Source organism: Atractosteus spatula, chromosome 11 (genome assembly GCF_055471065.1).
Source record: "Atractosteus spatula isolate fAtrSpa1 chromosome 11, fAtrSpa1.hap1, whole genome shotgun sequence".
NCBI classification, from domain to species: Eukaryota; Metazoa; Chordata; class Actinopteri; order Semionotiformes; family Lepisosteidae; genus Atractosteus; species Atractosteus spatula.
In genome coordinates this window covers 7644272-7666051 of record NC_142716.1, presented here as the reverse complement: position 1 = coordinate 7666051, position 21780 = coordinate 7644272, and the positions used below count along the sequence as shown (strand labels likewise).

General features: G+C 38.3%; 3 protein-coding genes across 3 annotated transcripts; all 3 read right to left on the bottom strand.

The window, feature by feature from the left end:
• Positions 1-176: 176 nt before the first annotated feature.
• On the bottom strand, positions 177-9872 carry prkab2 (protein kinase, AMP-activated, beta 2 non-catalytic subunit). The gene is made up of 8 exons (XM_088926527.1): positions 9781-9872; positions 7183-7357; positions 5277-5443; positions 4252-4345; positions 4049-4163; positions 3706-3839; positions 1765-1833; positions 177-1524 (listed from the first exon to the last, which is right to left on the bottom strand). Exons 2-8 carry the CDS (start codon positions 7345-7347, stop codon positions 1447-1449), a joined length of 822 nt encoding a protein of 273 aa, XP_088782653.1. The 5' UTR covers positions 7348-7357; positions 9781-9872; the 3' UTR covers positions 177-1446.
• Positions 9873-12438: 2566 nt separating this feature from the next.
• On the bottom strand, positions 12439-14763 carry LOC148823432 (toll-like receptor 2 type-2). The gene is made up of 3 exons (XM_088927198.1): positions 14279-14763; positions 13787-13870; positions 12439-13003 (listed from the first exon to the last, which is right to left on the bottom strand). Exons 1-3 carry the CDS (start codon positions 14761-14763, stop codon positions 12439-12441), a joined length of 1134 nt encoding a protein of 377 aa, XP_088783324.1.
• A 1230-nt stretch (positions 14764-15993) lies between these two features.
• On the bottom strand, positions 15994-20124 carry LOC148823431 (uncharacterized). Its single transcript, XM_088928022.1, has 6 exons — positions 20026-20124; positions 19303-19368; positions 18680-18910; positions 18270-18374; positions 17752-17901; positions 15994-16299 (listed from the first exon to the last, which is right to left on the bottom strand). Exons 1-6 carry the CDS (start codon positions 20122-20124, stop codon positions 15997-15999), a joined length of 954 nt encoding a protein of 317 aa, XP_088784148.1. The 3' UTR covers positions 15994-15996.
• Between the last annotated feature and the right edge of the window lie 1656 nt (positions 20125-21780).

Below are 21780 nucleotides of genomic sequence, written 5' to 3'. Positions count from 1 at the left end.
TCCTGCTGAAATGCAAAAGTACCATATATTTATAGAAATACAGTGAAGGGAGGAAACACATCTGAGACTAACTAAATGGAGTAGATTTTAAAAACCTTGATATTGTAAAATAATAACTACAAAACATTCCCTACAACACAGAAGTAAATGAAGGGGTTAACAAAACATTTAGGAAATTTGTTGCTGAATCATTAGTGAAACATCCCTTTTTATTTGCAAATAGATGCAACAGTTTAGCAGTTACATTACTTGAAATGAGGACAATACAAGGCAAAGTGAATTTTGTTTTTTCTTACAGTAAAACCAGGTACCAAACATATGTCTCCAGCTGTGCCCAACTTATATTTGCAGACATTTTTGATGTAATATCCATTACATCAGATTTTATAGACAATTATCTTCCAACATTATATCACAGTGTTTACCTGGTAGTACTGGTAGTACTACTGGTAGTCACAAACATAATGCAAAAAAATGAAAATGAAATATCTCAGCTGACATCTAGTGCAGCTGAACAATAAACACCATTAATTTCACTGTAGCAAATGTGTATATGAAGAAATGAATTAATGATAAACAATCATGAATGTAATACTATCCAGAAAATCACTCTGAAGAGAATAACTATTTTATTACAACCAAAAATACGTGGTTATATTTTTTCAGTCTCGAATGCTAGCATACCGGGACAGATATTATTTGTGAAATGGCAATCTCTGAATTTATTTTTTAACCATGCAAAACATAATCCTGAGGTTTTCCTAATCAGAGCTGCATTTTAGATTTTCAAATAAAAACAGCATGGTGTTATACATAAATATGTAATACATAAATACATTCGTATTTGTAAATATATAAAACAAGAAAAATCACTATCACTGCAACTAAATATAACTGAGACCAAGCACTATTCAAATAGCGAACAATACAGTACAGGATTTGTCTTCTGCATAGTTAAAAGCTTATTAATATTCCTACTCACAGCATCAATAAATGCACAGGTAAAGTGCTGCAGCATTGTCACAAAGGCAATAGCTCATCTAGAAGAGACCTGCCATGGTCATTTGAGCAAATGATACTTTAAAGAGCTTAATTACAAAAAGAAAAACATGCAAAACTTAGTTGTTTTTTTTTCTGGAAATCAAAAGACAGAATAAATGTACCAAATTCAAGTTGAGGTGTGGATTTTTAACATTTTTAATAGATTAAGGACCAAAAGCCATTATGGAGTGGAGTTCATTTATGGAAAATGTAATTATGTACACACCATCAATGGCTATATATTTGTTTTAAATTTGCACGGGTCATACGGAATTAAGAGACAATAGAATCTCTTGGAAAAGGGGCTACGGCAGGCCTCCAGTCCGTTCTGTAAACTGTTTCAGTGCAATCTCAGCAAATGAGTGATAGTGAAAAACAGGAACATGCTAAACTCATTAAGAGCCTTCAGATGGGCTTGTAGAGTAAAGATGTTACATACTTCTTCTTGTACCTATGTGTAGCACTAAGCACCATCACTCCATCCTACAAGAAAGACAAAATGTTCAAAGACAGTAAACATTTTGACAGTATACAACAACAATAGAAATAGAACTCCTCTTTTACTATACATCTAGATTGATAATACTATTATATTGAAAGAAACCCTAAATCTGAAAAAGAATGGAAAACTCAATCATAACTGCCTGCTACTGCTACTCACAAACTTCACAACACAGGAATTAAACATTTCCCAAGATCTAACACTTCCCAGGTCAAACTCACCTTTATTGAAAGTGCATACAAGTGATTGAGCATCACATGGTTTGGTTCAGGCAGCAAGGCAGGATCACACTGAAAAATACAGAATTTACATTCAATGAAACAGCTTGCTAGGTGATAACTGCTGCGTGTATATAGGCAAAGAAGAGTTTACATTATTTTCGTGCCTAATGTGATCTAAAAAATGTACTCTTAATTTCTTTAGAAAAGGGCTAAATGCTTAAAGTGGCTTAAAGAAGTTTAGGTTTATGTTTGCAAGCATGCCGACAAAATCTCAAGGTGAAAGATTATGATACTGAGGTGCAGTTCATTTTCAAACAATACTTCATGTCATCTGTGCTGCAAACAGCACACCATTTCTCTGCCCAGGCCAGGTGTTTCTCCATATATTCAGTTTGGTTCTTTATTTCTGAAAAGCGGACAGGAAATCATGTTGCGCTGAAGTGCGTGAAATGGAAAGCAACACATACAGTACATCATGCCACAAAGGCAAAGCAATGTAGGCAAAATGGAGTACACTGTATATTATTGAATACCCTAATTCTATACAAAGGAGGTGAGAGAGTATCAAAAAATATGCCCAGTGGTTGCTTTGCTTTTTACTTTAGCTGGTTAAGATACAGCACGTCATGTTGAGTACATTATGAGTTTTAGGATTCCTGCAGAAATGTACTTGGAAAATTACACGTAGAGCCCAGGAGACAGACACTGAAAACCAAATTAAAGTTCTACAAATTTGACAAAGATGTTTGCTTTCTTCCCGGAAAACCATGCCCACACTTGGAAAAACGTTTTTTTTTGGCAACATTACCCATTCACACACTGGCTAACAGTAGTGGCATTTTATTTGAACATAAAGCTCAGGCACTATTCAAATCACTGTGTTGATTCACTCTCAAGCCTAAACTCTATGAAAGTAAATGGAAGAAAAACTAACCCTGAATTCTGATGGCACTAGCAAATGAAAAATTCCATATCGTGAACTGACATCTTTGCTGTGTTTAGTCTTTAACTGCACTGACGACAGTACATCAAACTAGGCATTACTCAAGTTCAATATAACTTGATGTTCAAGTTCCTAAATAAAAGTAGTTTGATTTTGCATTAAGTAGCAAGTTTAAAGGTCAAATATAACACTGCAAAAAATAATTTGATCACATTTTCTACTATTGCTTTTTGCAAATGCTGGTTAAATGCCTGTGTACAGATATCTGTGCACTTGCAGTCGAAATGATGATCTAACCCTTCCCCTGCTCTGCTTGGTCCTGTGCCAGTGCTAGACAGCTCGGGAGACCAGTGTCTCTTGGCTCAGTTCCTGCTTGGTTTGAGTCACACTGAACTGTGAAGGCTTGGCTCCATTTGAGTGTGCCAGTGTGAAAAGACCCATTTGGGATTTGATAGAGAATGTGACAGCTCTGGGTCAGAGTTTCTCAACGTTTTTCATCCCATGTTACACCTCAGAAAACAGAAAAAATTTTGCAACCTACATCGCCCAACTCTAACACACACAAAGACATATCACCACCCCTAGCACAACATTCTAAACTGATATTTCAACTTTTAATCTGAGTTTGCCTTGCAAGTGCACTGTCACCCTGCCCTGACAATATCTGATGACAGAAACATTACTCGGATGTTCTCCATTTTTGATTTTGTATGTGTGCCAAACTTAAACTTAACACACACCATAAGTGACTTCCAAGTGAGTGTTCTCAGAGCCTCGGTTTTGTGTGTATAAACATCAAAGCGACACATTTGTTACTCCATATATCTAATACACATAAACAATTTTGTTTATTTTTCTCGTACATGACATTTCTAAAACGCTGTGGCACACCAGTTCAAGTCAGAAGACGCACTGCTGAGCCACAGCCCACTGGCTGAGAAACACAGCTCCCACTGACAGAATAAGAGTGCTCTGCGGAGGGGGCAAGTGAGACTCACTGAGATGTTGGTGTCCTTGTTGAGGATGACCTGGAGGAGATGTGGAGGCAGAATGGGAGGGGCCTTGAAGCGCTCTTCAGGACGAAATGCGTACAACTCCTGGCCATAAGGGCCTGGAGGAGAGCTGGAGAGATCTGTGCACAACATCCATATTCAGTTAGACCACATTTTCTATATAGGAATTCTTCTGCTGTTTGCCAAACTATCTTTCATTTGGTACAAAACATTCAGAAATAAATAATGGCGTAATAAGAACTGTACTTGCGCTTATTATTTCATATGAATATCTAGAATTAAAATATAATCTGATTACAGTAGAAATACATTGCAGGACCTTGCTTACCTGATGTATCTGAAGACTCTAGTGAATCTACCTTCAGGGCATCAAATACCTCAAAATCAGATTTCTTCACCTGGATCAAATTGTTAATGGTTCCCATCTGACTAGTAACCACTGGCTGAAATAAAAAAAAAAACAACTCACTGCTTAAAACGTAACGTAATGGTGAAAGACATCACCAGTGAAAACTCAAATTGTGTTTTTACCTCAGAGGGATCATGGACCCACTGCCCATCGACATAGAACTTGTACTGGTGCTCTCCTTCTGGCAGATCAAGGATTGCTACAAAGTCATTATGGCTGGAAATAAAAAGGAAAGAAATCAGTGATCATCTCACTCACTTGACTGCATTGGCACGGCCCCAAATTATCCTCCTTTTTTCTCAACTCCAGATTACAAATTGCTCGTGTAGCAGTTTGTTGCCCTCGCAACAAAAAGCAATTTGTTGCCCTTGCAATTACTCAATACACACCCACCCAAAATGGAAGCGGCTAATTGTCTGCATCTTGACATCTCGGCTCACAGATGCAAACCCTGGACCCACACAAGGAGGGAAAAAAGGGAAGCACAGACAGGCTACTCCAGTCCCCTGACCCATCAAGTCAAGTCATTCATCTTTAGTCACACTGCACATAAGCTCCACAGCAACACTGAGGAGAATGAGCACTGATTGGATGAGACCCAGGTCTCTTGACAGTGTGGCCACAAGCCTGCAAGCACCTGGGAATTTTCAAGGGTTGCTGGTTCAACTGGAATGTCAGAGAACCCAGGCTACCTAACCCCAACTCTTCTCCCAGAGGGGCCCAAACCAATTGCACAGTTACTTGAGTGTTGCTGCCAGTGTGGGCGTTATTTGAGGAATGCCAGCTGGCTATCAACATGAGTCAGGCTCAGACTGTTGATATCTAGGACAAAGAGGTCATCCTTTCCTGATTATGCTGTGTGGAGACAATAAAAGTTTACATTTTAAACAGTAGCCAATGGTGCCCTAACAATCTGGGTTAAACATCCCTCACTATCCAATGCTTTTATCAGGTCTTTGTACCAGATTGACTGGTGCATCAGCTCATGTTGTGCACTTGTTGGTCTAAGCAGGACTGAAAGCTATTACTGAGTAAGTTTTGTTTTAACAGATAAGACTCTGTATAACAGAGACGCCCAAATTAGTCTCCCTTTATTATCATTCAGCCAGGTGTGACAATAACTCAGCTATGAAATTCAACAACTTACCTTTTGTTGAGTGGGATCTTGGTGCTCCAGTTATTAAAGGAGCCGGCGATGTACACTTCCTTTCCACCCCCTGCCCAGCGGATCACAGTGGGTCGTGCCTGTGATCCCGGCTTCACGTGCTCTTCAAGGTCAGGCGTGAAGTGCATAAACTCCTTTTCTCCAGAAGGCTGAAACATTTCAATACACGGAATGAATAAAACCATGAGCTGCCTTCCAAAGTACTCTAAGTAGAGATATTTCCATCCCACCTGTGGCACTGCATGGTATAAGCAGACCTCGACCGTGAACTCTTCGTGTGTTTCACTGCTATATGTGCTATACTGGGCCCTGTTTGCCGAAAATCACACAGTGTAAAAGGACTAAAAAAAGGTTTATAAAGTGAACGAGCAATAGAATAACTAAAGAAAACAAACAGGGTATGTGTTACATAAAAAGTCACTGGGGTCTATGGATTATACACAAAGCAGCCCAGTCATCACTCCAGCTGCATAAATGGTGATATTTTCAAAATATTTACGTTATGCAGGCAGTGAATATCTCTGACCAATTTACAACTACTTAACAGCGCTACAGGCAGCATAATATCATGTTAAAAAAAGGTTACATTTTATGTAACAATGACTTTATACATTCATAACAAACTTAAAACAAAACAGACAGTACATAAAGCATGCAAGGGCAAACATTTTTTGTTAAACATGTTTTCATTAATAATACATACAGCATATTTATCTGGCCCTTTTTAACACAAAGCATCCCAAAGCACTTATATAGGAAACCCACTTTATCTATTACTCAAGCGCCGTACCCAGCTTGGTGACATTTTGCAGACATCAAGTGCCAGCGGCCCCACTCCACATTAGGTCAGACAGAGAAGCAAGAAATTACTTCAGCAATTGAATTAAGAAGTAAGTAGGCCAGATTGTGAAACCTCTGAGCAGAATTTGTGCCAGGATACAAGGGTAAACACCACTACTTTTACAAATATTCCTATGGGATCTCTAATGGCCAAGTAACTAAGAAGGGGTCCCAACATTTTATTCGATGGGATCTCCTCCACAAAGCAGTCCAACTGTCAACCATACTGAGGTACTGAATGCGAGATTCTAGTACAGAGGGAAATGTACCTCCTCCTGGTTCACAACCACCACCCACAGAAGCAACTGGCTTACCCTCTGAGGTTTCCCCCAACACTACTGACTAGTGCTGGCTATGCTTAGCTTCTGAGGTTTGACAAGATCAGGCCACAGGGAGGTAACACCTAGGTCAACACCCTGGATGGTGCGCCAGTCCATCACAGGGCGGACACACAGACACCAACACATGCACAAGAACACACACCAAGGGTCAATTTTCCCAAAAGTCAATTAACCTACCAGTACAGTTTATAAACCAGAGGAAACCCTCACAAACACAAGGAGGACATACAAACAATATGAACACAGATAGACCCCAAGCCCGGAATTGAACCCGGGACCTCATTGCTGTGGGGCAGCAAAACTAACCACTGTGCTACTGTGCTGCCCTTCAACCTCTACATGGTTACCAAAATACAGTATATAAGATAAAGTAAAGTCATATTACTGAGGACAGAGATTAAATAATTGCTTGGTTGTTCAAGCATGGGAAGTTTTTTCATTTGGTTCCACAATGTTGAATGACTTTGTGATGACATGGATGAGACTGTAACATACAACTATCACTGCTTGGTCAGCTGTGGCTTTCATTCTGAATCTCCATGAACACTTGGATTTAAGTGGGTGATACACAGCAGTAATAAACACACAGTACGTGTGTGATTAGCCTTGTCAACGGATGCTTTATTGAGCAAGTTCAATGCTGCGCAAAGAGACAGTCCAAGCAGAATGCATACTTACCACCATCAGCCCATGCTTGTGTTAAATACCTTTGACTCCAGAGTGTGAGTGTTGAAGATGTTGGGGTCGTCGGTGCTGTCCACCATGATTTTGCTTGGTTCCTGCTCTTTCTGGCTACTGGTAACCCCATCTGGACGGTGGGATTTTGCTCCATGGCGATCTCCCGAGACCCGGTCACTGGACGTATTCCCCATACTAGTTCACCTTTACAACAAAATTCGAAAAGTCTTAATAAATCTTGCTACATAAAAATACAGACCTTATACATCTTCCAATGTCCCACACAATACATCTTTCATCAAGCAGAAGCAATTATAATAATAATGCTCACACTTCTACTGTGCTTTTTCTGGACACTCCAAAGCACTTGACAAGAAATGGGGACTCCCCTCCACCACCACCTGAATGATGTGAAGGCTGCCAAAGTGCACCAGTACGCTGACCACACACCAGCTCTCAGTGGGGAGGAGAGCATGATGAACCCAACTGATAGATGGGGATGATTAGGAGGCCATGATTGGCAAAGGCCAGGGGGGAAATTTGGCCAGTACACCTGGGTAAATACTGCTACTCTTTTCAAAAGATTTTTAATGCCCATGGAGAGTCAGGAACTTGGTTTTTCGGCTCATCTGCAGGACAATGCCTTTTTTACAGTATAGAGTCCCCATCACTGTACTGGGGCATTAGGACTCACATAGACCACAGGTTGAGAACCCCCTACTGGTTCCACTAACACCTCTTCCAGCAGCAAATTTAGCTTTCCCAAGAGGTCTCCCATCCAGGTACTGGCCAGACTAAACTGCTGAGCTTCAATGACAGTTGTGGGTTGCAGAGTGATACAGCTGCTGGCAGGTCCATGGAGACCTGATATTTTTGCCATTTTGTTTTAGACGTGAATCCTGACAGATCTGTATTTCAAAGTAGACCATCCTATTCCTAGGATGGAAAAAAATAATGGTAAAAACAAGAAATACATTACATTAACGACACGTTTGGTTTCTTCTCGCCCTAACTAAGGTGTAATGAAAGCAGTGAGCAAACAGTTCATGCTTATAACAAGCTTATATTTGCAATTCCTAACCCTTATCGTTAAGATGTCCAAGTCCCTTGTACGGCAGTGTGTATACATTTGTCAGGATTAAGAATGCAGGAGCAGACTCCACATGTCTGTGCTTCACCAGATATTTTTCTCATGAACATTAAAATATACAATAACAATGACAATCATAAGACAATAGCTCATTTCATTTCAAAATAATTGTTTTCACTAAAGGAACCAAAGGCATGTTTACAATGACGTCGGGTTCTTATTCTGAGAGAATCAGAGTCAGTATTGGGCTTGTTCTGATTTTGCTTAATTATAGCAGTGGAGGAATTTTCTAATCCAACAATACTGAGAGGAATAAAGAGAAAAAACCCCACACAGCAGTCATGTAAGATGTACTCCTACAAATGAACGGAATATCTTGTTCCCCTTTAGAGCACAATATTAGTCAGAACAGACAATGAAGTCGTTCGAAAGATTTTCCTCTCATACAGCCCAAATGTAAAGGTACCAAAGTCTATAACTGTTACAAAGTCTTTAACTTTGTAACAATGGATTTTTTTGTGCATGTAATACGGTTGTCTTTATGAACTACAACTACTAACAAAACAGGTAGCACACAATGACTCTTTACTTTGTAAAGACAGCTAAAAATACACACACGGTACTAGCTGACCGCTGGCTGAACACCAGGGTTGTTTAATCCTGGTCCTGGCTTCTGTCTGCAATGCTTCATTCCCAATCGGCTCTCAGTGGTTCAAAAACAGGTCGTTATTAAGAAAGCTGGGCAAAGTTAGCCATTTCTCTCAATTCAAGGGACCGTGCAGATAAATGGTCCCTTGCAGACTGGCCCTGCTGTAGACTGTATTATTGTGCATATCATTTCAGTGATGACCACTCAACTATGAGAGGCGATCTGTGGAACAGATTAGCACAGGTACGTAAAAATGACAAGAAATTGACACTACTACGAAACTGATCTTAGCTTACTGTCTGCATGCATTAGAATACGAGCCCGTAATGTTTGTCATGATAATGATTTCTTTAGGGTCAAATGATTGCTTAAATAAAAACACAAACAGCTAACATTATTCAGAACACCAGATTATACGTCAGAAAAAACAAAAGCGTAAGTGCGATTTTATTTCCGTGTTTATGGTGTGCTTCCAAAAACCGATTAAAACTGTAGCGCCTGCCTCTTGTAATGGTACACCTAACCTCCTAACCCTGTTCCCAAAAATATAAACGTTTAGCAACACCAGTTGTACCATCAAGCTAAACACCATTGTGGCGTTTTTAAAACGACCTTGTTGCCCAAGCAGGACAGCGGTAGTCTTATCAAACGATACAGCAATAGAAACAAATGTGCATTTTTTTAAATAATTTCCAATAAGTTTGCTTAAAACACAAAACTCGGAAGCTCCGACACCCAGTAAATGATCAATAAAAAATACTTTACCAGACACCGCTAAAAAACAATATCTTAAATGCAAACACCATATAGTTCAAGAACAGAAACTGATATGATCTTAGTTTCACATATATGATGCACACAAAAGAAGCGCAGAATAACGCAAATTACCTGTTAACGGCGTTTAATGTTTATTGCTTCTGGAACGCCACTGAACCGATCACCCTTCCTACATTACAGATGTCAACAGCTCCCCCTGCCCCAACCGTGATGATATCGGCTTCTACGGAATCTGCGGAGGGTCAATCTGTAATCCTAAAACTGCATTTGCCAAACGCGAAGGTCTTCAGATTAAAATGAAAGTACTGAACTGTCGCTCTTGGCTTTTAAAAATGTAAACAAGTCAGATGTTATTTTTGTTTGTAAAAATCTGTCATATTTTTAAATTAGTAATAAATAAGTATACTAGTTTATAAGCGTACTTTATAAAGCATGCTAAAACAAGCAATAACTGAATAAAACGAATGACACCCAATACAGATTTTGCATTTCTGATAAAAATATAATCATATTAATATGGAAATATTTTTTTCTATAAAAAACAACACATAAACAGGAGACAAAGGTGAGACTTTCTGAAAAGATTATTGGCCCAATCATCACTTTAAGCTTTGATTACCATAATACACAAACCCACCAGTTTAAAATAATTGCATTCATGATGTTTACTTTCAATAGTACCTTTCATGATACATAATCACAAAGCGCTTTGGAACAAACCAATCACACTTTAAAGCATATGCTCTGTAGATTCAACAGAATTAAAATAGAGATAAAATAACTTTGAAACAGGATTTGAAAGTACTGAGGTGCAAGATAAGACATGAGCTGGGCGATCATTTCACAGCCTTGGAGCAACAGAACAGACAGCAAGGTCTCAGGTGTTCAAAGCATTGTTTCTGGAGGAGGGTGTGAGCAATACGTAGCTGTGTAGGGAGTGAACAGTTCACTGATGTAGACAGAAGCTAAATCACTCAAGTGAGCAGCTGTATTTTTTTCATTCTGAATTCCACAAGAGCCAATGCAAGAAAGCTAAAAAAAAGGATATATGCTTTAAGTTAAGATCAGATTAGCTGAGATCTGAACATATCCTGTTGGCAGCAACACCAGCAAGCACTGAATATAATACAATAATCAAGCCTGGAAAAGATAGACATATGTATTAGCTTATCTGCACAACTCTCTCTCTGCCACTGAGCAGAGAGTCAGCAATGTTAACAGGATGGAAAACAACTCTTTCACAACATTTTGAAGGTTAAAAGCAAGTAAAACATTAGAAGCAAGCACAGACTTGTGTTATAGTATGCTGCTAGGATTCCATTAATTCCAGGCTTTCTGAAAAGTATCATTTTGTGATAGTGACAAGAGAATACTGATTTAATTATCAGATTCAAGCTCTGGGTTGTCCTGGGAAAATAAAATATTAACTATACCCTCCTCTCTCAGAGACACTCACATTTTCACTGTGACAACACCCTTTTCTTGAGCATGACATTACAGTATATGAGCAATACAATTCAAGGGTATAATGCATTTTAATTACTTTGAATTTCATAATTGCAAACTAAATCAAGCAGTAACATCACACATTTATATTGTGCATCATGCAAGCAACCATACTTGGCTTAACCATACAGTATTGAAAGGAGAATGTACAGTAATTATAATCTAAAATCTAAAATCAGATCAGAGGGAGATTTATATCTAGTATTTGATCCTGTGATATAATCCTAAATATTATGGATTTTAAAAAATGATTTTTTTTCCAAAAAGCTGTGATCTTTAAAATAAATGGGGTTGATTCCTATACCCAGTAGAACCTCGTGTTGTCTAATAAAAGAACACACTGTCAAACATCATCTATGACTGGTCGCCTCTCCTAAAATAGCTAATAATAGGCCTGAAATGATGAGTAATATGTGGCATGATTTAGTTATAATATGCTTACACATATATAGCGCTTTTCTGGATAAGTAACTCAAAGCACTGTACTGTACATGTAGTGGGGACTCCCCTCCACCACCAATGTGTAGCCCCCACCTGGATGAGGAGAAGTCTGGATTTATTGAAAAATTTAAAATTGGCACTCTTAAAATATTGCCAATATAACAACAGAATGTGTGAAGTTATTAAGAAATGGTGGTAGAAGGGTCAGTTAAAAGTATAATTCTATACTTGGAGTATAGAGAAAAGTGAAGCTGACACATAGCTCAATACTACTACTACTACTACTACTACTACTACTACTACTACTACTGCTACTGCTAATAATAATAATACAAAGTGCACCAGTACATCCCACACATTAGCTATCAGTGGGAAGGACAGCAGACTGTTCAGAGATGGGGATTATTAGGAGGTCATGATTGGTAAAGGCCAGGGGGAAATTTGGCCAGGACACTGAGGGGAACACCCCCACTCTTTTCGAGAAATTCCCTGGGATTTTTAATGACCACAGAGAGTCAGGACCTCAGTTTAACAGAAGGACAGTGCCTTTTTACAGTCCAGTGTCAAAAAAAGTTGGGTGTCCAGCCTGTTCTGCCTCAGCGTGCTATACAGCACGGGTGCGAGCTGTGGCCCCCAGACACAGTTCCCACTGCGACAGGAGCATCCGGGGGACTGTGAAGATGCTGGGTGAGTCAGGGGGGAGGCTTAGACTTTCAGCAGGTAGTTAGCAGGTGGCAGCACACTGAACCAAACTTGAGTGAGAATGGCACTTGAAGCAGGAAGGGTCTGGCAATATGGAAAAGTCATTAAACGACAGGAGAGTCACTTTCCTGGGTTTCCTTGAAGACTGGGTGCTTTGACCTCGAGATTCAGAACAGCCTTCAGTCGCTTCCAGAACATGGACTGGCGGGCTTCATCCGGAGGCCACTCCAGGTAAGTGCTCTTGTTCATCATTTTGCGCAGCTTGCAGAAACGGTCAGGAATGGAATTGGCCGGAATGGGCTCGAGCAGCAGGAGGATCAGAGAGTCCCTCCTCTCTTCAAACACCCGGTGCTGAGCCAGGAAGAACTCGTAGTGGCACCACTCGCTCTGCACAAAGTTCTTAGACAGCACAAAAACCGTCTTGTAACTTTTGGAGATGCAGTCAATGATGTTGGCAATTATAGCCTTTCCAGGTGTGAAGTCACGTTCATGGATACAAATACGGTAGGGTGGATCATCTGATTCCAGCTGTTTCAGAAGATTGTTCATCACCCATGTAGAGTCCTGTTCACTATAGGATAGAAAAGCATGATATTCTAAGTTTCTTTCCCCAAGGTCAATATCTGGAGCTTTTTTAGCCCTGATCCATATCCAGATAGTTTTTATGTACCATGGTCCATTATATCTTATGCAAATACAAATACACAAAGCCACAAGAACAGCTACACAGGCCACAACTACGCCTGCAAGCATGCCAGGATTACACTGCACAAAGGAAAGGTCCTCAAGGCAGATTTCTGAGCCTCTTAAAGACAGGGGAATCTCACATTTGTATCCTTCTGGCCAGTCTTCTATTCTGGTTAATGACCCAACAAAATACTCGCAGAGATTATTTATGTTACAATAACAATCAAAGGGGTTGTAACTAAGTTTTAACTCAGTGAGGTTTAGGGCTTTCAGAGTTGCAATGTCAACTGCATTTATTTTGTTTTTATCAACATGCAATATTGTCAGAGAAGTCAAGGGAGGTAGGTGGTCTATTGAAAGTATATTATTGCCAGAAAGGTAGAGTTGTGTTAAATACTGCATCTTTTCAAGATTGGCTATTATAGTGATGTTGTTGAAGCTCAGATCCAAGATTTCTATTGAATTTGGCAAGCACATAAATACATTGCTGGAGAGGTGGTTACCCCTCAAGTTCAAAAATTTAATGGTTGGAGTCCAAGGGCATGGTTCTTTGGAACTGAAGTCTACTGTGTTAAAAGCTGCAGACAAGTTCACCAGCTGTTCCATATGGGAGGTCATTGCAGCAAGTTTCTTCAAGTCTCCAAAATTATTTCTGTCAACCACCAATGAGCGCAAACCAGGTAATGGTCTATGACAATTTGGAAACAAGGTATATTCATGGAGCAAATTATAGGACACCTCCAAAAATTCCAGGGATTGCATAACATCAGCTATTGCGCACGGAATGTAAAAAACAGAAGCATTCACAATTGATACCTCGATAAGGGGTTTGAAAAACTCCACCATGAACTCCAGGGAAGTAAACCTGTAGAAGTTCGGATTATATATATGCCTAATAAATAACCTTCTTAAGTGTATATCCTGAAAATGTGTAATATCAACTTTCCAGTGTCCTATAGCATCAAAATGAATCAAATCAAAGGAGATCCCTTCAAGGTTTGCTTTGCCCACAGTGTTGAACAAAGATGTAACAAATTCATCGTTCATAGAAATATTCTGGAAAGCAATGGATCTCAATTCTGAATCATCAAATGTGGAAAATAAAGATACAAATGTCCCACCCCTAACCAGATCAGCATTCTTTAGTTGTAACGTCCTGGTTGCGTTTTTGATGTCTTGAAACATGTGCCGAAGCAGTTCCAAATCATGCCAAATATTCACCTCCAGAGTGAGTTTTTCCAGACCATATAGGATTTTCAAAGAGTGCTCATACTCATCGAGATCTCCAGTGATCAGGTGGAATTCCTTGAGATGGAGACTGCCCAATCCTTGAAAGATGTTCTTTCCTAAAGAGATGATTTGAGGATTACCTAGCTTCAAAACCTGGAGGTGTTTCAGAAGGCTAACCTGTGGTCCCAGCTGGATTTTATCACCAATGTTGTTGGAGATGTCCAGGTAGTTCAATGCAACCAGGTTTTTAAAGGGAAGGACAGAACCTTCAAGAAGATAGTTGTTGGAAATGTCCAAGTACTCGAGCTCTGGGTTGTCTTCAAAGGCCCTGTGATCTATAAAGCTAATTTGATTGAATTGCAGGTAGAGCTTCTTTAGTCCTTTGACTCCAGTGAAGTCCTGCTCCTCTATTTTCTCAATGTTGTTGTGAGAGAGGTCCAGGGTAGCTGTGGTTGGAGGAATTAGGCAGGAAGTGTTTGGGTAGTTCTGGGCAGAACAGTTGACCACAAGACCTCCGTCCACTGTCATACAAAATGCACAAAGAACAAAATATAGTACAGAAAGTATTTTGTTCTGCTTACACAAGATGCGGTATATGGACATGTTTTTCTGTTCAGTGGCTTCTAGCTATGGAAAAAATGTACAGGGATGTTTTAGTACAAATGCTTTAGTACATTAGACAGACATTAGAGAATACATTTTAATTTTAGCTCCCATTTAGTTATTAATTTGACTAAATATAAATTTGAAAGCAACTCAATTTGTATTTATAAACAGAAACATAAAAATACAGATAACAAAGCAAATGAAACCTCACTGAATTTTATCTGCAAATGACCATACAGTATATGAGCACTATGTTATAACCAGTGTATATTTTTAATCTGATTTTATACACCAAAATGCCATAATGTCACTTAGAACTTAATACTGTTTTTCTTTCCACTTTTTATTCCATAAACAAGAAATGTTATAACAAACAAAAAAAAGAAACTAAATGTATAATTCTAACAACAGGAAATCACTTATTTCCTCCAATTCTCAAGATATTTGGAGTGTATTGTCTGTCAAGAAAAATAATTTAAAAAATATATTTAAAAAAATAACTTGAAACTGAAACATACCCGCACCACCTGTTTTTTTTGTTTGCCTTTGGTTAACAGGTTATATTCTCAGCAGCAGCTAGAGAATATCCCAGGCTGCATAATTTGGCATTTGTCAGATTCATAACTCCATTAATAACCACACAAATTTAGATGTTTATTAACTTTTATTAAATGTATTATCATCTCCACGGCTCTGCCCTTATTAACTTACCTTGCGTCTTCTGTTTTGGAGAAATGTGTCTGGGTGAAAATCAGCCACTCTAAAAGACGGGAGTTTCTTTAAAAAAAAAATGTTTTTCTCGCTCAAAATGCTCTTTCGATCTTTTCCTTTGCTTTTTTTGTTTTGAAAGGTACAGTTCAAGAACATTCTTTCTTTTCAGTGCTCTTGGTATAGTTTTGCAGAACATTTGAGCCTCCTTTCTTTACTCCACCTTTTACAGGTGGACAAATGTTGCTTTCATACAAAAGGGTGTGGCACTTGACAATGGCAAGTTATTGCCTGTAATGTGAGAACGATACATTATATACATTATTAAATCCTGTGTTTTTCCTCTGATTTTCTGATTAACTTATTCTGGAATTAAACAAGCACAAAGACACATTTTTAGGGAAAAAAATCATTTAAAAATATTTATTTATTTTAAAAGCCTCCTTATTATAGCTCCAAACTACACCTAGGTACACAGCAGCCTTTCTTTCCTGATGCCGATATATCCCTTGTCTTTGGAATTTCGTCTTTATCTTTCTTATCCTCAGAAGTGGATTGCTCTGCAGTTTGGCTCTCCTCTTTTTTGCAGTTTGCAGCTTTCTTTTTCTTCTGCACTAGCGGATACTTTAATTTGAACACAACACCTCTCCCTCCACTAGAACATGAGAGTGTTTCATTGTCCTCATCGTCTGCTACGCTGGTTCTCCCAGCAGTGTTAGGGGAATCACTGGCATTCACCCCATTCATGTCCTGATATGTTGTGAATTGCCAAAAATGGAGAAAGAGAGACAAAAAGCAAAGTTATATTAACCCTCTGTTCTATTGTTTACAAAATGTATTCTAAAAGTGAAAGAAAGAAAAATAAAAATATTAGTACCATTTCTCAGCTGAAAGCAGAAGCTTGGATATTAGATAGATGTAAGGTTTTAGAAATGTTTTCCGATCCCCTCGAATCAACTTTCAAGAATTGGCCAGCAGCCATATCACCCTGCAACTCATAACTGGCAGCCCACTGAAGCTAAGCAGGTGTGAGTCTAGCCAGTACCTGGATGGGAGACCTCCTGGGAAAGCTAAGTTTGCTGCTGGAAGAGGTGTTAGTGGGGCCAGAGGGGGTGCTCACCCTATGGTCTGTGTGGGTCCTAATGTCTGGCTATAGTGATGGGGACACTATACAGTAAAAAGGTTCTATCCTTTGGAAGAGGCATAAAAACAAGTGGAGTGTCCAAAAAAGTGCTATATAAGTGTAAGGAATTATTATTAACCTTCATTGCATCGTACCACTGTGTATGACACAACTGCATGCCTTATAGGCAAAAAGCTACTAATTCTTTGATAACCATTAGACAGAAATGTGGGCTTGGTTTTCCCAGTCATAATTCAACTAATAAATGTGAGACTCCAGCGAATGTAGAAAGCTTTTTTTTCCTTTTGAGACAATACTATTTCTAAGTTTTTATGGCTTTTGTATCTCAATGAATTGCCATACAGTAAGCCAGTTTTCTTGCATTTAAATGCAATGAAAGTGTATCATTAGTTGCATCTTATTTTGAGTGCTCTGTTCCATTCTTGCTTGTTCATTCCTCTGAATAAAAGGAAGTTTGATGGTGAAATTGTGACAGAAAAAAAAAGCTGTGCAGCCCCTTAATGAAACAATTCAACTAACCTGAACTGCGATTCACTAAAATACTTCCTTGCCTAACTTCCTTGCATTCAGGCTTTACTGAGAATTGTTAAAGCAAAAATAACAATTTTGGGTGGATCAGTTAGATACAATAACAAATGATCTTATTAGGATAGCGAATAACTAAGAACACAATAAAATGCAAAACAACAACACAGGTATAACCTACCATGTCATCAGTTTATTATATAAAACCTACTGTTAAATGGAAATCATGCTTGTGCAAGAAATATATTTTTTATCAATTGAGATAATAATTGATTATTTGACAAACACAGTCACAGCAATTTGTTAATATAGCATTTAGGACAATCCACATAATTGATTTGATCTTATGTGCAGTAACAACATTAATATGTCCCTTATGTTTTGTCTTCTATGAATGTATCTTATATTGTTTTAATAAAAAAGGTTACCTTGAGTGACACACGTAATAAAGGCAATTAAATGCTGGATGGTTTTAAAACCAGAGGCCAGTTATATTCTTGTTATCTCAAATTAAAGCGTAAAGGAGCACTTACAGACTCTTTCTTCAAGCACAACTTCATGAAGCTCAATCTTTCATGCCAGCTGGTGGTGAATGTTTTGCTCTTTGTTATTTTGTTCTTTTCAGTACTATCCTCAGACTGGAGAGAGCTGGTACTTTCCTCAGCAGGGTTCATATCATTCACCTGACATTATATTTGATTGAAAATGATTAATTATAGTCCGTTTAAAAAAAAAAATTAAGGTACAGAATGGAGGAAACCGTTTAATGTTACTTTATTTATCACAAACATAGACATCATAAAAAATGCCTTCCTGGTATCATAACTATGAATCACCCTATTAGTAATAAATGCATAACCTTTTAGCACAATTTCAGATCCGATCATCTTTGGTTTGCTATAGAAACACTGGACTTCCTGTCTTTCTTTCTGCTATTGTCAACGTTAACATTTAAGAAAGGGCCTTGTTAAAGAAGCTTTTTGGAAATCCTTAAATTCCAATCTGGTCAATCAGGGCAGAGCAGGGGAAATGTTTTTCTGGAAGTACTCACCCTGTCAGTCTCCAGTTGCTCAAGCATGGAGAGACATGTGATTGCTGAGGCCCCATGCCCAGCACACATGAACGTGTAGGGAGGGCTCGCATCCTCAATCTGCTTCTGGAAACACATGGAAGATGACAACCTAGCCTTAGAACTTTAGATTCACTAGCACTTGGATAATCTGAGGTTACAAAGCTTATTAATATTGATCACAAGTCTTCAGCTTGATGGATAGCTTGAAAACATTTCAATTCAATTAATTTCTCTTTCTGCCATTGGCACTTTGTATTCTCAGCTGCTGGGATAAAAACATGGATTGTGTATAAACTTGCACCAATGATTTCCATAACAATTTAAGGAGATTTGAATAAAGCCTTACATTATTTCGTGGATTTAGAAACCCATATGTGGAATTCACTAACCTTGAAAGCCCCAACGTCTTCTTCAAGGATCTTGAGCTTCAGAGCGAAACGCTCCTCGAGCTCTTTAAATTTTCGATTGCAATATTCTTCATTCATCCCCTTCAGCTCTTCTCTAATGACCCCTTCCCTCGCTTTCCAAGACTGGCGATCACCCGCCTCATCGTCACTGCTGTGTTCTGAGAATCCAATGTCTTTACTGGTCATGTGCAGACCTCTTCTCTTTGGCTTTACCTTAGAAAGGAGTTAAACACTGTTAGACAAAACAAAGGCAAGATCAAACTGAAAACTGTAAGGCTTTCACAGTTCCATTATTGAATCACAAATAGGAGCAGAATGGGTTCACTGATCATTCATAATGTTGCCCATATGTTACTTTTATATAGTCCGTTCATTCAGTTTCTTTGAATTCAGATTCAAAGGATGAGTATCTGTGATCACTGATTGTCTCCTATTGTTTCTCTGCTGTACTTGTTAAAATGATACAGGCTTTACAATACAATCCAGATTTCTTCTACAACAACTATTGACATTTTTCTAAAGCTCGTAAAAAAAGTACGAATGTTGCTGCTGCTTTCTTCATTTTAACTTCTGCACAAAACATGAAAACCAAACAGTTATCTTACACTCTGTTTGCCCTTCGATGTCCCTGTATATTTCTCCTTACAGGTACACTCCTTTTCTTTCACAAGCTTGAAAAATACAACAGCATTAATAGCAAAATAATCTTAAAAATAATAGTAAGGTCATTAAGTAAGTACAAAGTCAACAAATAATGGGACAGAGGTTTCTGTCTCCCATCCTGTTATCTCATGTTCAGAAATACATGGTTCTATTCATTGTTTTTGTGTTCTGCATTGTAATTTCACATCCAACACAAGATTAAACATTCAAACATGTTTTAACACTCACCCACATTCATACAAGGGTAGACAACCAGTGTTATTTTATACCGAAAGTTTCCACTGCATCCAATAACTGATATACTAAAGCGTAGGACATATGTATCAATTTCTGTAGTGGACAGAGCAGTAGCAAAACTCAGTGACTGCATGTACACTGATTCAAGAGAGATGTGTAATTCAACATGAGGAGGGAAACTGCAGTCTACCATCAGTGTATTTGTCAATTTTTTTTGTGGGCGACTACAATTACTAACCAGTAAGGGCAGTCAAGCAGTGTATACTAATAATCCATTCATCTAGACATGAGTACAGTACATTTTGAATGAACTATCCGTGATCCTAGCTGATTATCTCTGCAAGGTTCAGCTGGCAATAGTTCCCTTCAAAACAAGTTTCACTGTGGAAATGGTAAACAACAAAACAAGAAAAGGCATGAAAACTTACAATACGCCGAACCACCGTATTTGCACCTGTATGCACTGATTTTTCCCAGTCGTCCGGGTTCTCGGCTGAACAATCCTTTATATCCTTAATAGTTTGCATTTTCTATCTTCCGCTATCGAAATATCTGGAAATCTGATGTATACACACATAACTTAGTGGATACTGCTTGAAATGAAACAGTTGTTTATATGTAAAAATAATGTCAGGTACATTTCTTATTTTCCTGGTTTGTGTGTGTTTGCGGATCGTCCAGGTTATTATGAACTGTTGACGTCAAACGATGATGTTTTTATAACTATATTTAAAATATTTTATAGTACAAGGATAGGATTATAGATAACACTCGTATACGTCTTATTACACATCGCAAGATGATAAGTTACCACAACCATAGCTCAAACCCTTTGTAGTGTAACGGTCGCTGAACTTCTCACAACGTACTAAACTGACAAGTGGGTAATAATTACGACAGTATATCGTGATAAAAGAATGAAGAATGTATCAAAATGTTTTGGAAAGAGGCAAATGTTGAATACATATAAAAACAAACTGTGGGACCCCTAAATTAATTTTAAAACTTAATTGAAAAGTTATAATTATTATCATGCTAAATTCCGACATCACCAACTTAAGCAGCAATAAATCAACACACGTGGCGCTTAAGCGCCATTAAATTCGAATAATTATTTTAACACATTTGAGCCTGAATCAAAAGAAATAGGAGTCTCACTTCCTGTTCAACTTACAAAAAAGAGATCTCAAAATCCTGATGCTGGCCACACCTGTAACATCATCAAACGAAAGTGTACCACAGAGTGGCAAAATATGCGCCGGTTTTTCATTTATGTTTGAAACGGTTTCTACGATACAGTTGACGTCATAAGCACTACTAAACGTCACAACATTTGTGACGCAGACTGTTAAGATGGTTTATAAGTACCGCGCATAGCAGCCATTTGAGAAAGACGTGTTACACGGTTGCATTGCTTATTGTGTTTACGGGTACAGCGATCTACAGAAAATGATAGCTTTGATATCGAACAGCAAAGCTCTTACTATTTGGCGTCTTTGTTCTTGAAACTGGTTGAATATCCTTGCCCAATCATAATTCACAATGCGCATATTAAAACGTATATTTGTAATAAAGTACAACAGGTAATTTACCTTTTTTGCAGATTATGGGTTTTGGTACTAGTAGTAAGATTCTTCAGTCCATGTTTTTTAGATCAGTGCTAAAAAGTTTCTTGCAGAGTGGAATAACTGTCTGGCATAACAGTCTTTCTGTGCAATGAAATGCTTGGCTGAAAAACAAATGTATGAGAAATCAGATAATAACGTATTATCATATAAGTTTGTATCAGTAGATTTTGGTTGAACAGCAACTAACTAATGGGAGGGTGTATAATTTCTAGTAAGAATGACTTGTAGCTTTCTGAAGATGGTTAGGAATGATAAAGAGAGACTGTTGACACTTTTCAACCAGGTGTGTGCTGCAATTTAACGATGGATGAGTGACTTTTTTATGTATATATATAGTGATTTTGAATTCTAAGTAAAAACAGTGAGTTAATTATTATGTTATTATAACTGCCTTACCTTTTGTAATGGGCAACAGGCATCACCAGGAGGATAGCACCAGATAATATTAGATACAGAATTTGTCATTACACCAGACCTCTGTTTCTTAAAATCTGTGTGCTGAGCCATGGGTCAGCACTTTCAAGTTAAAACACTTGCGGTATAAGCCATACATAT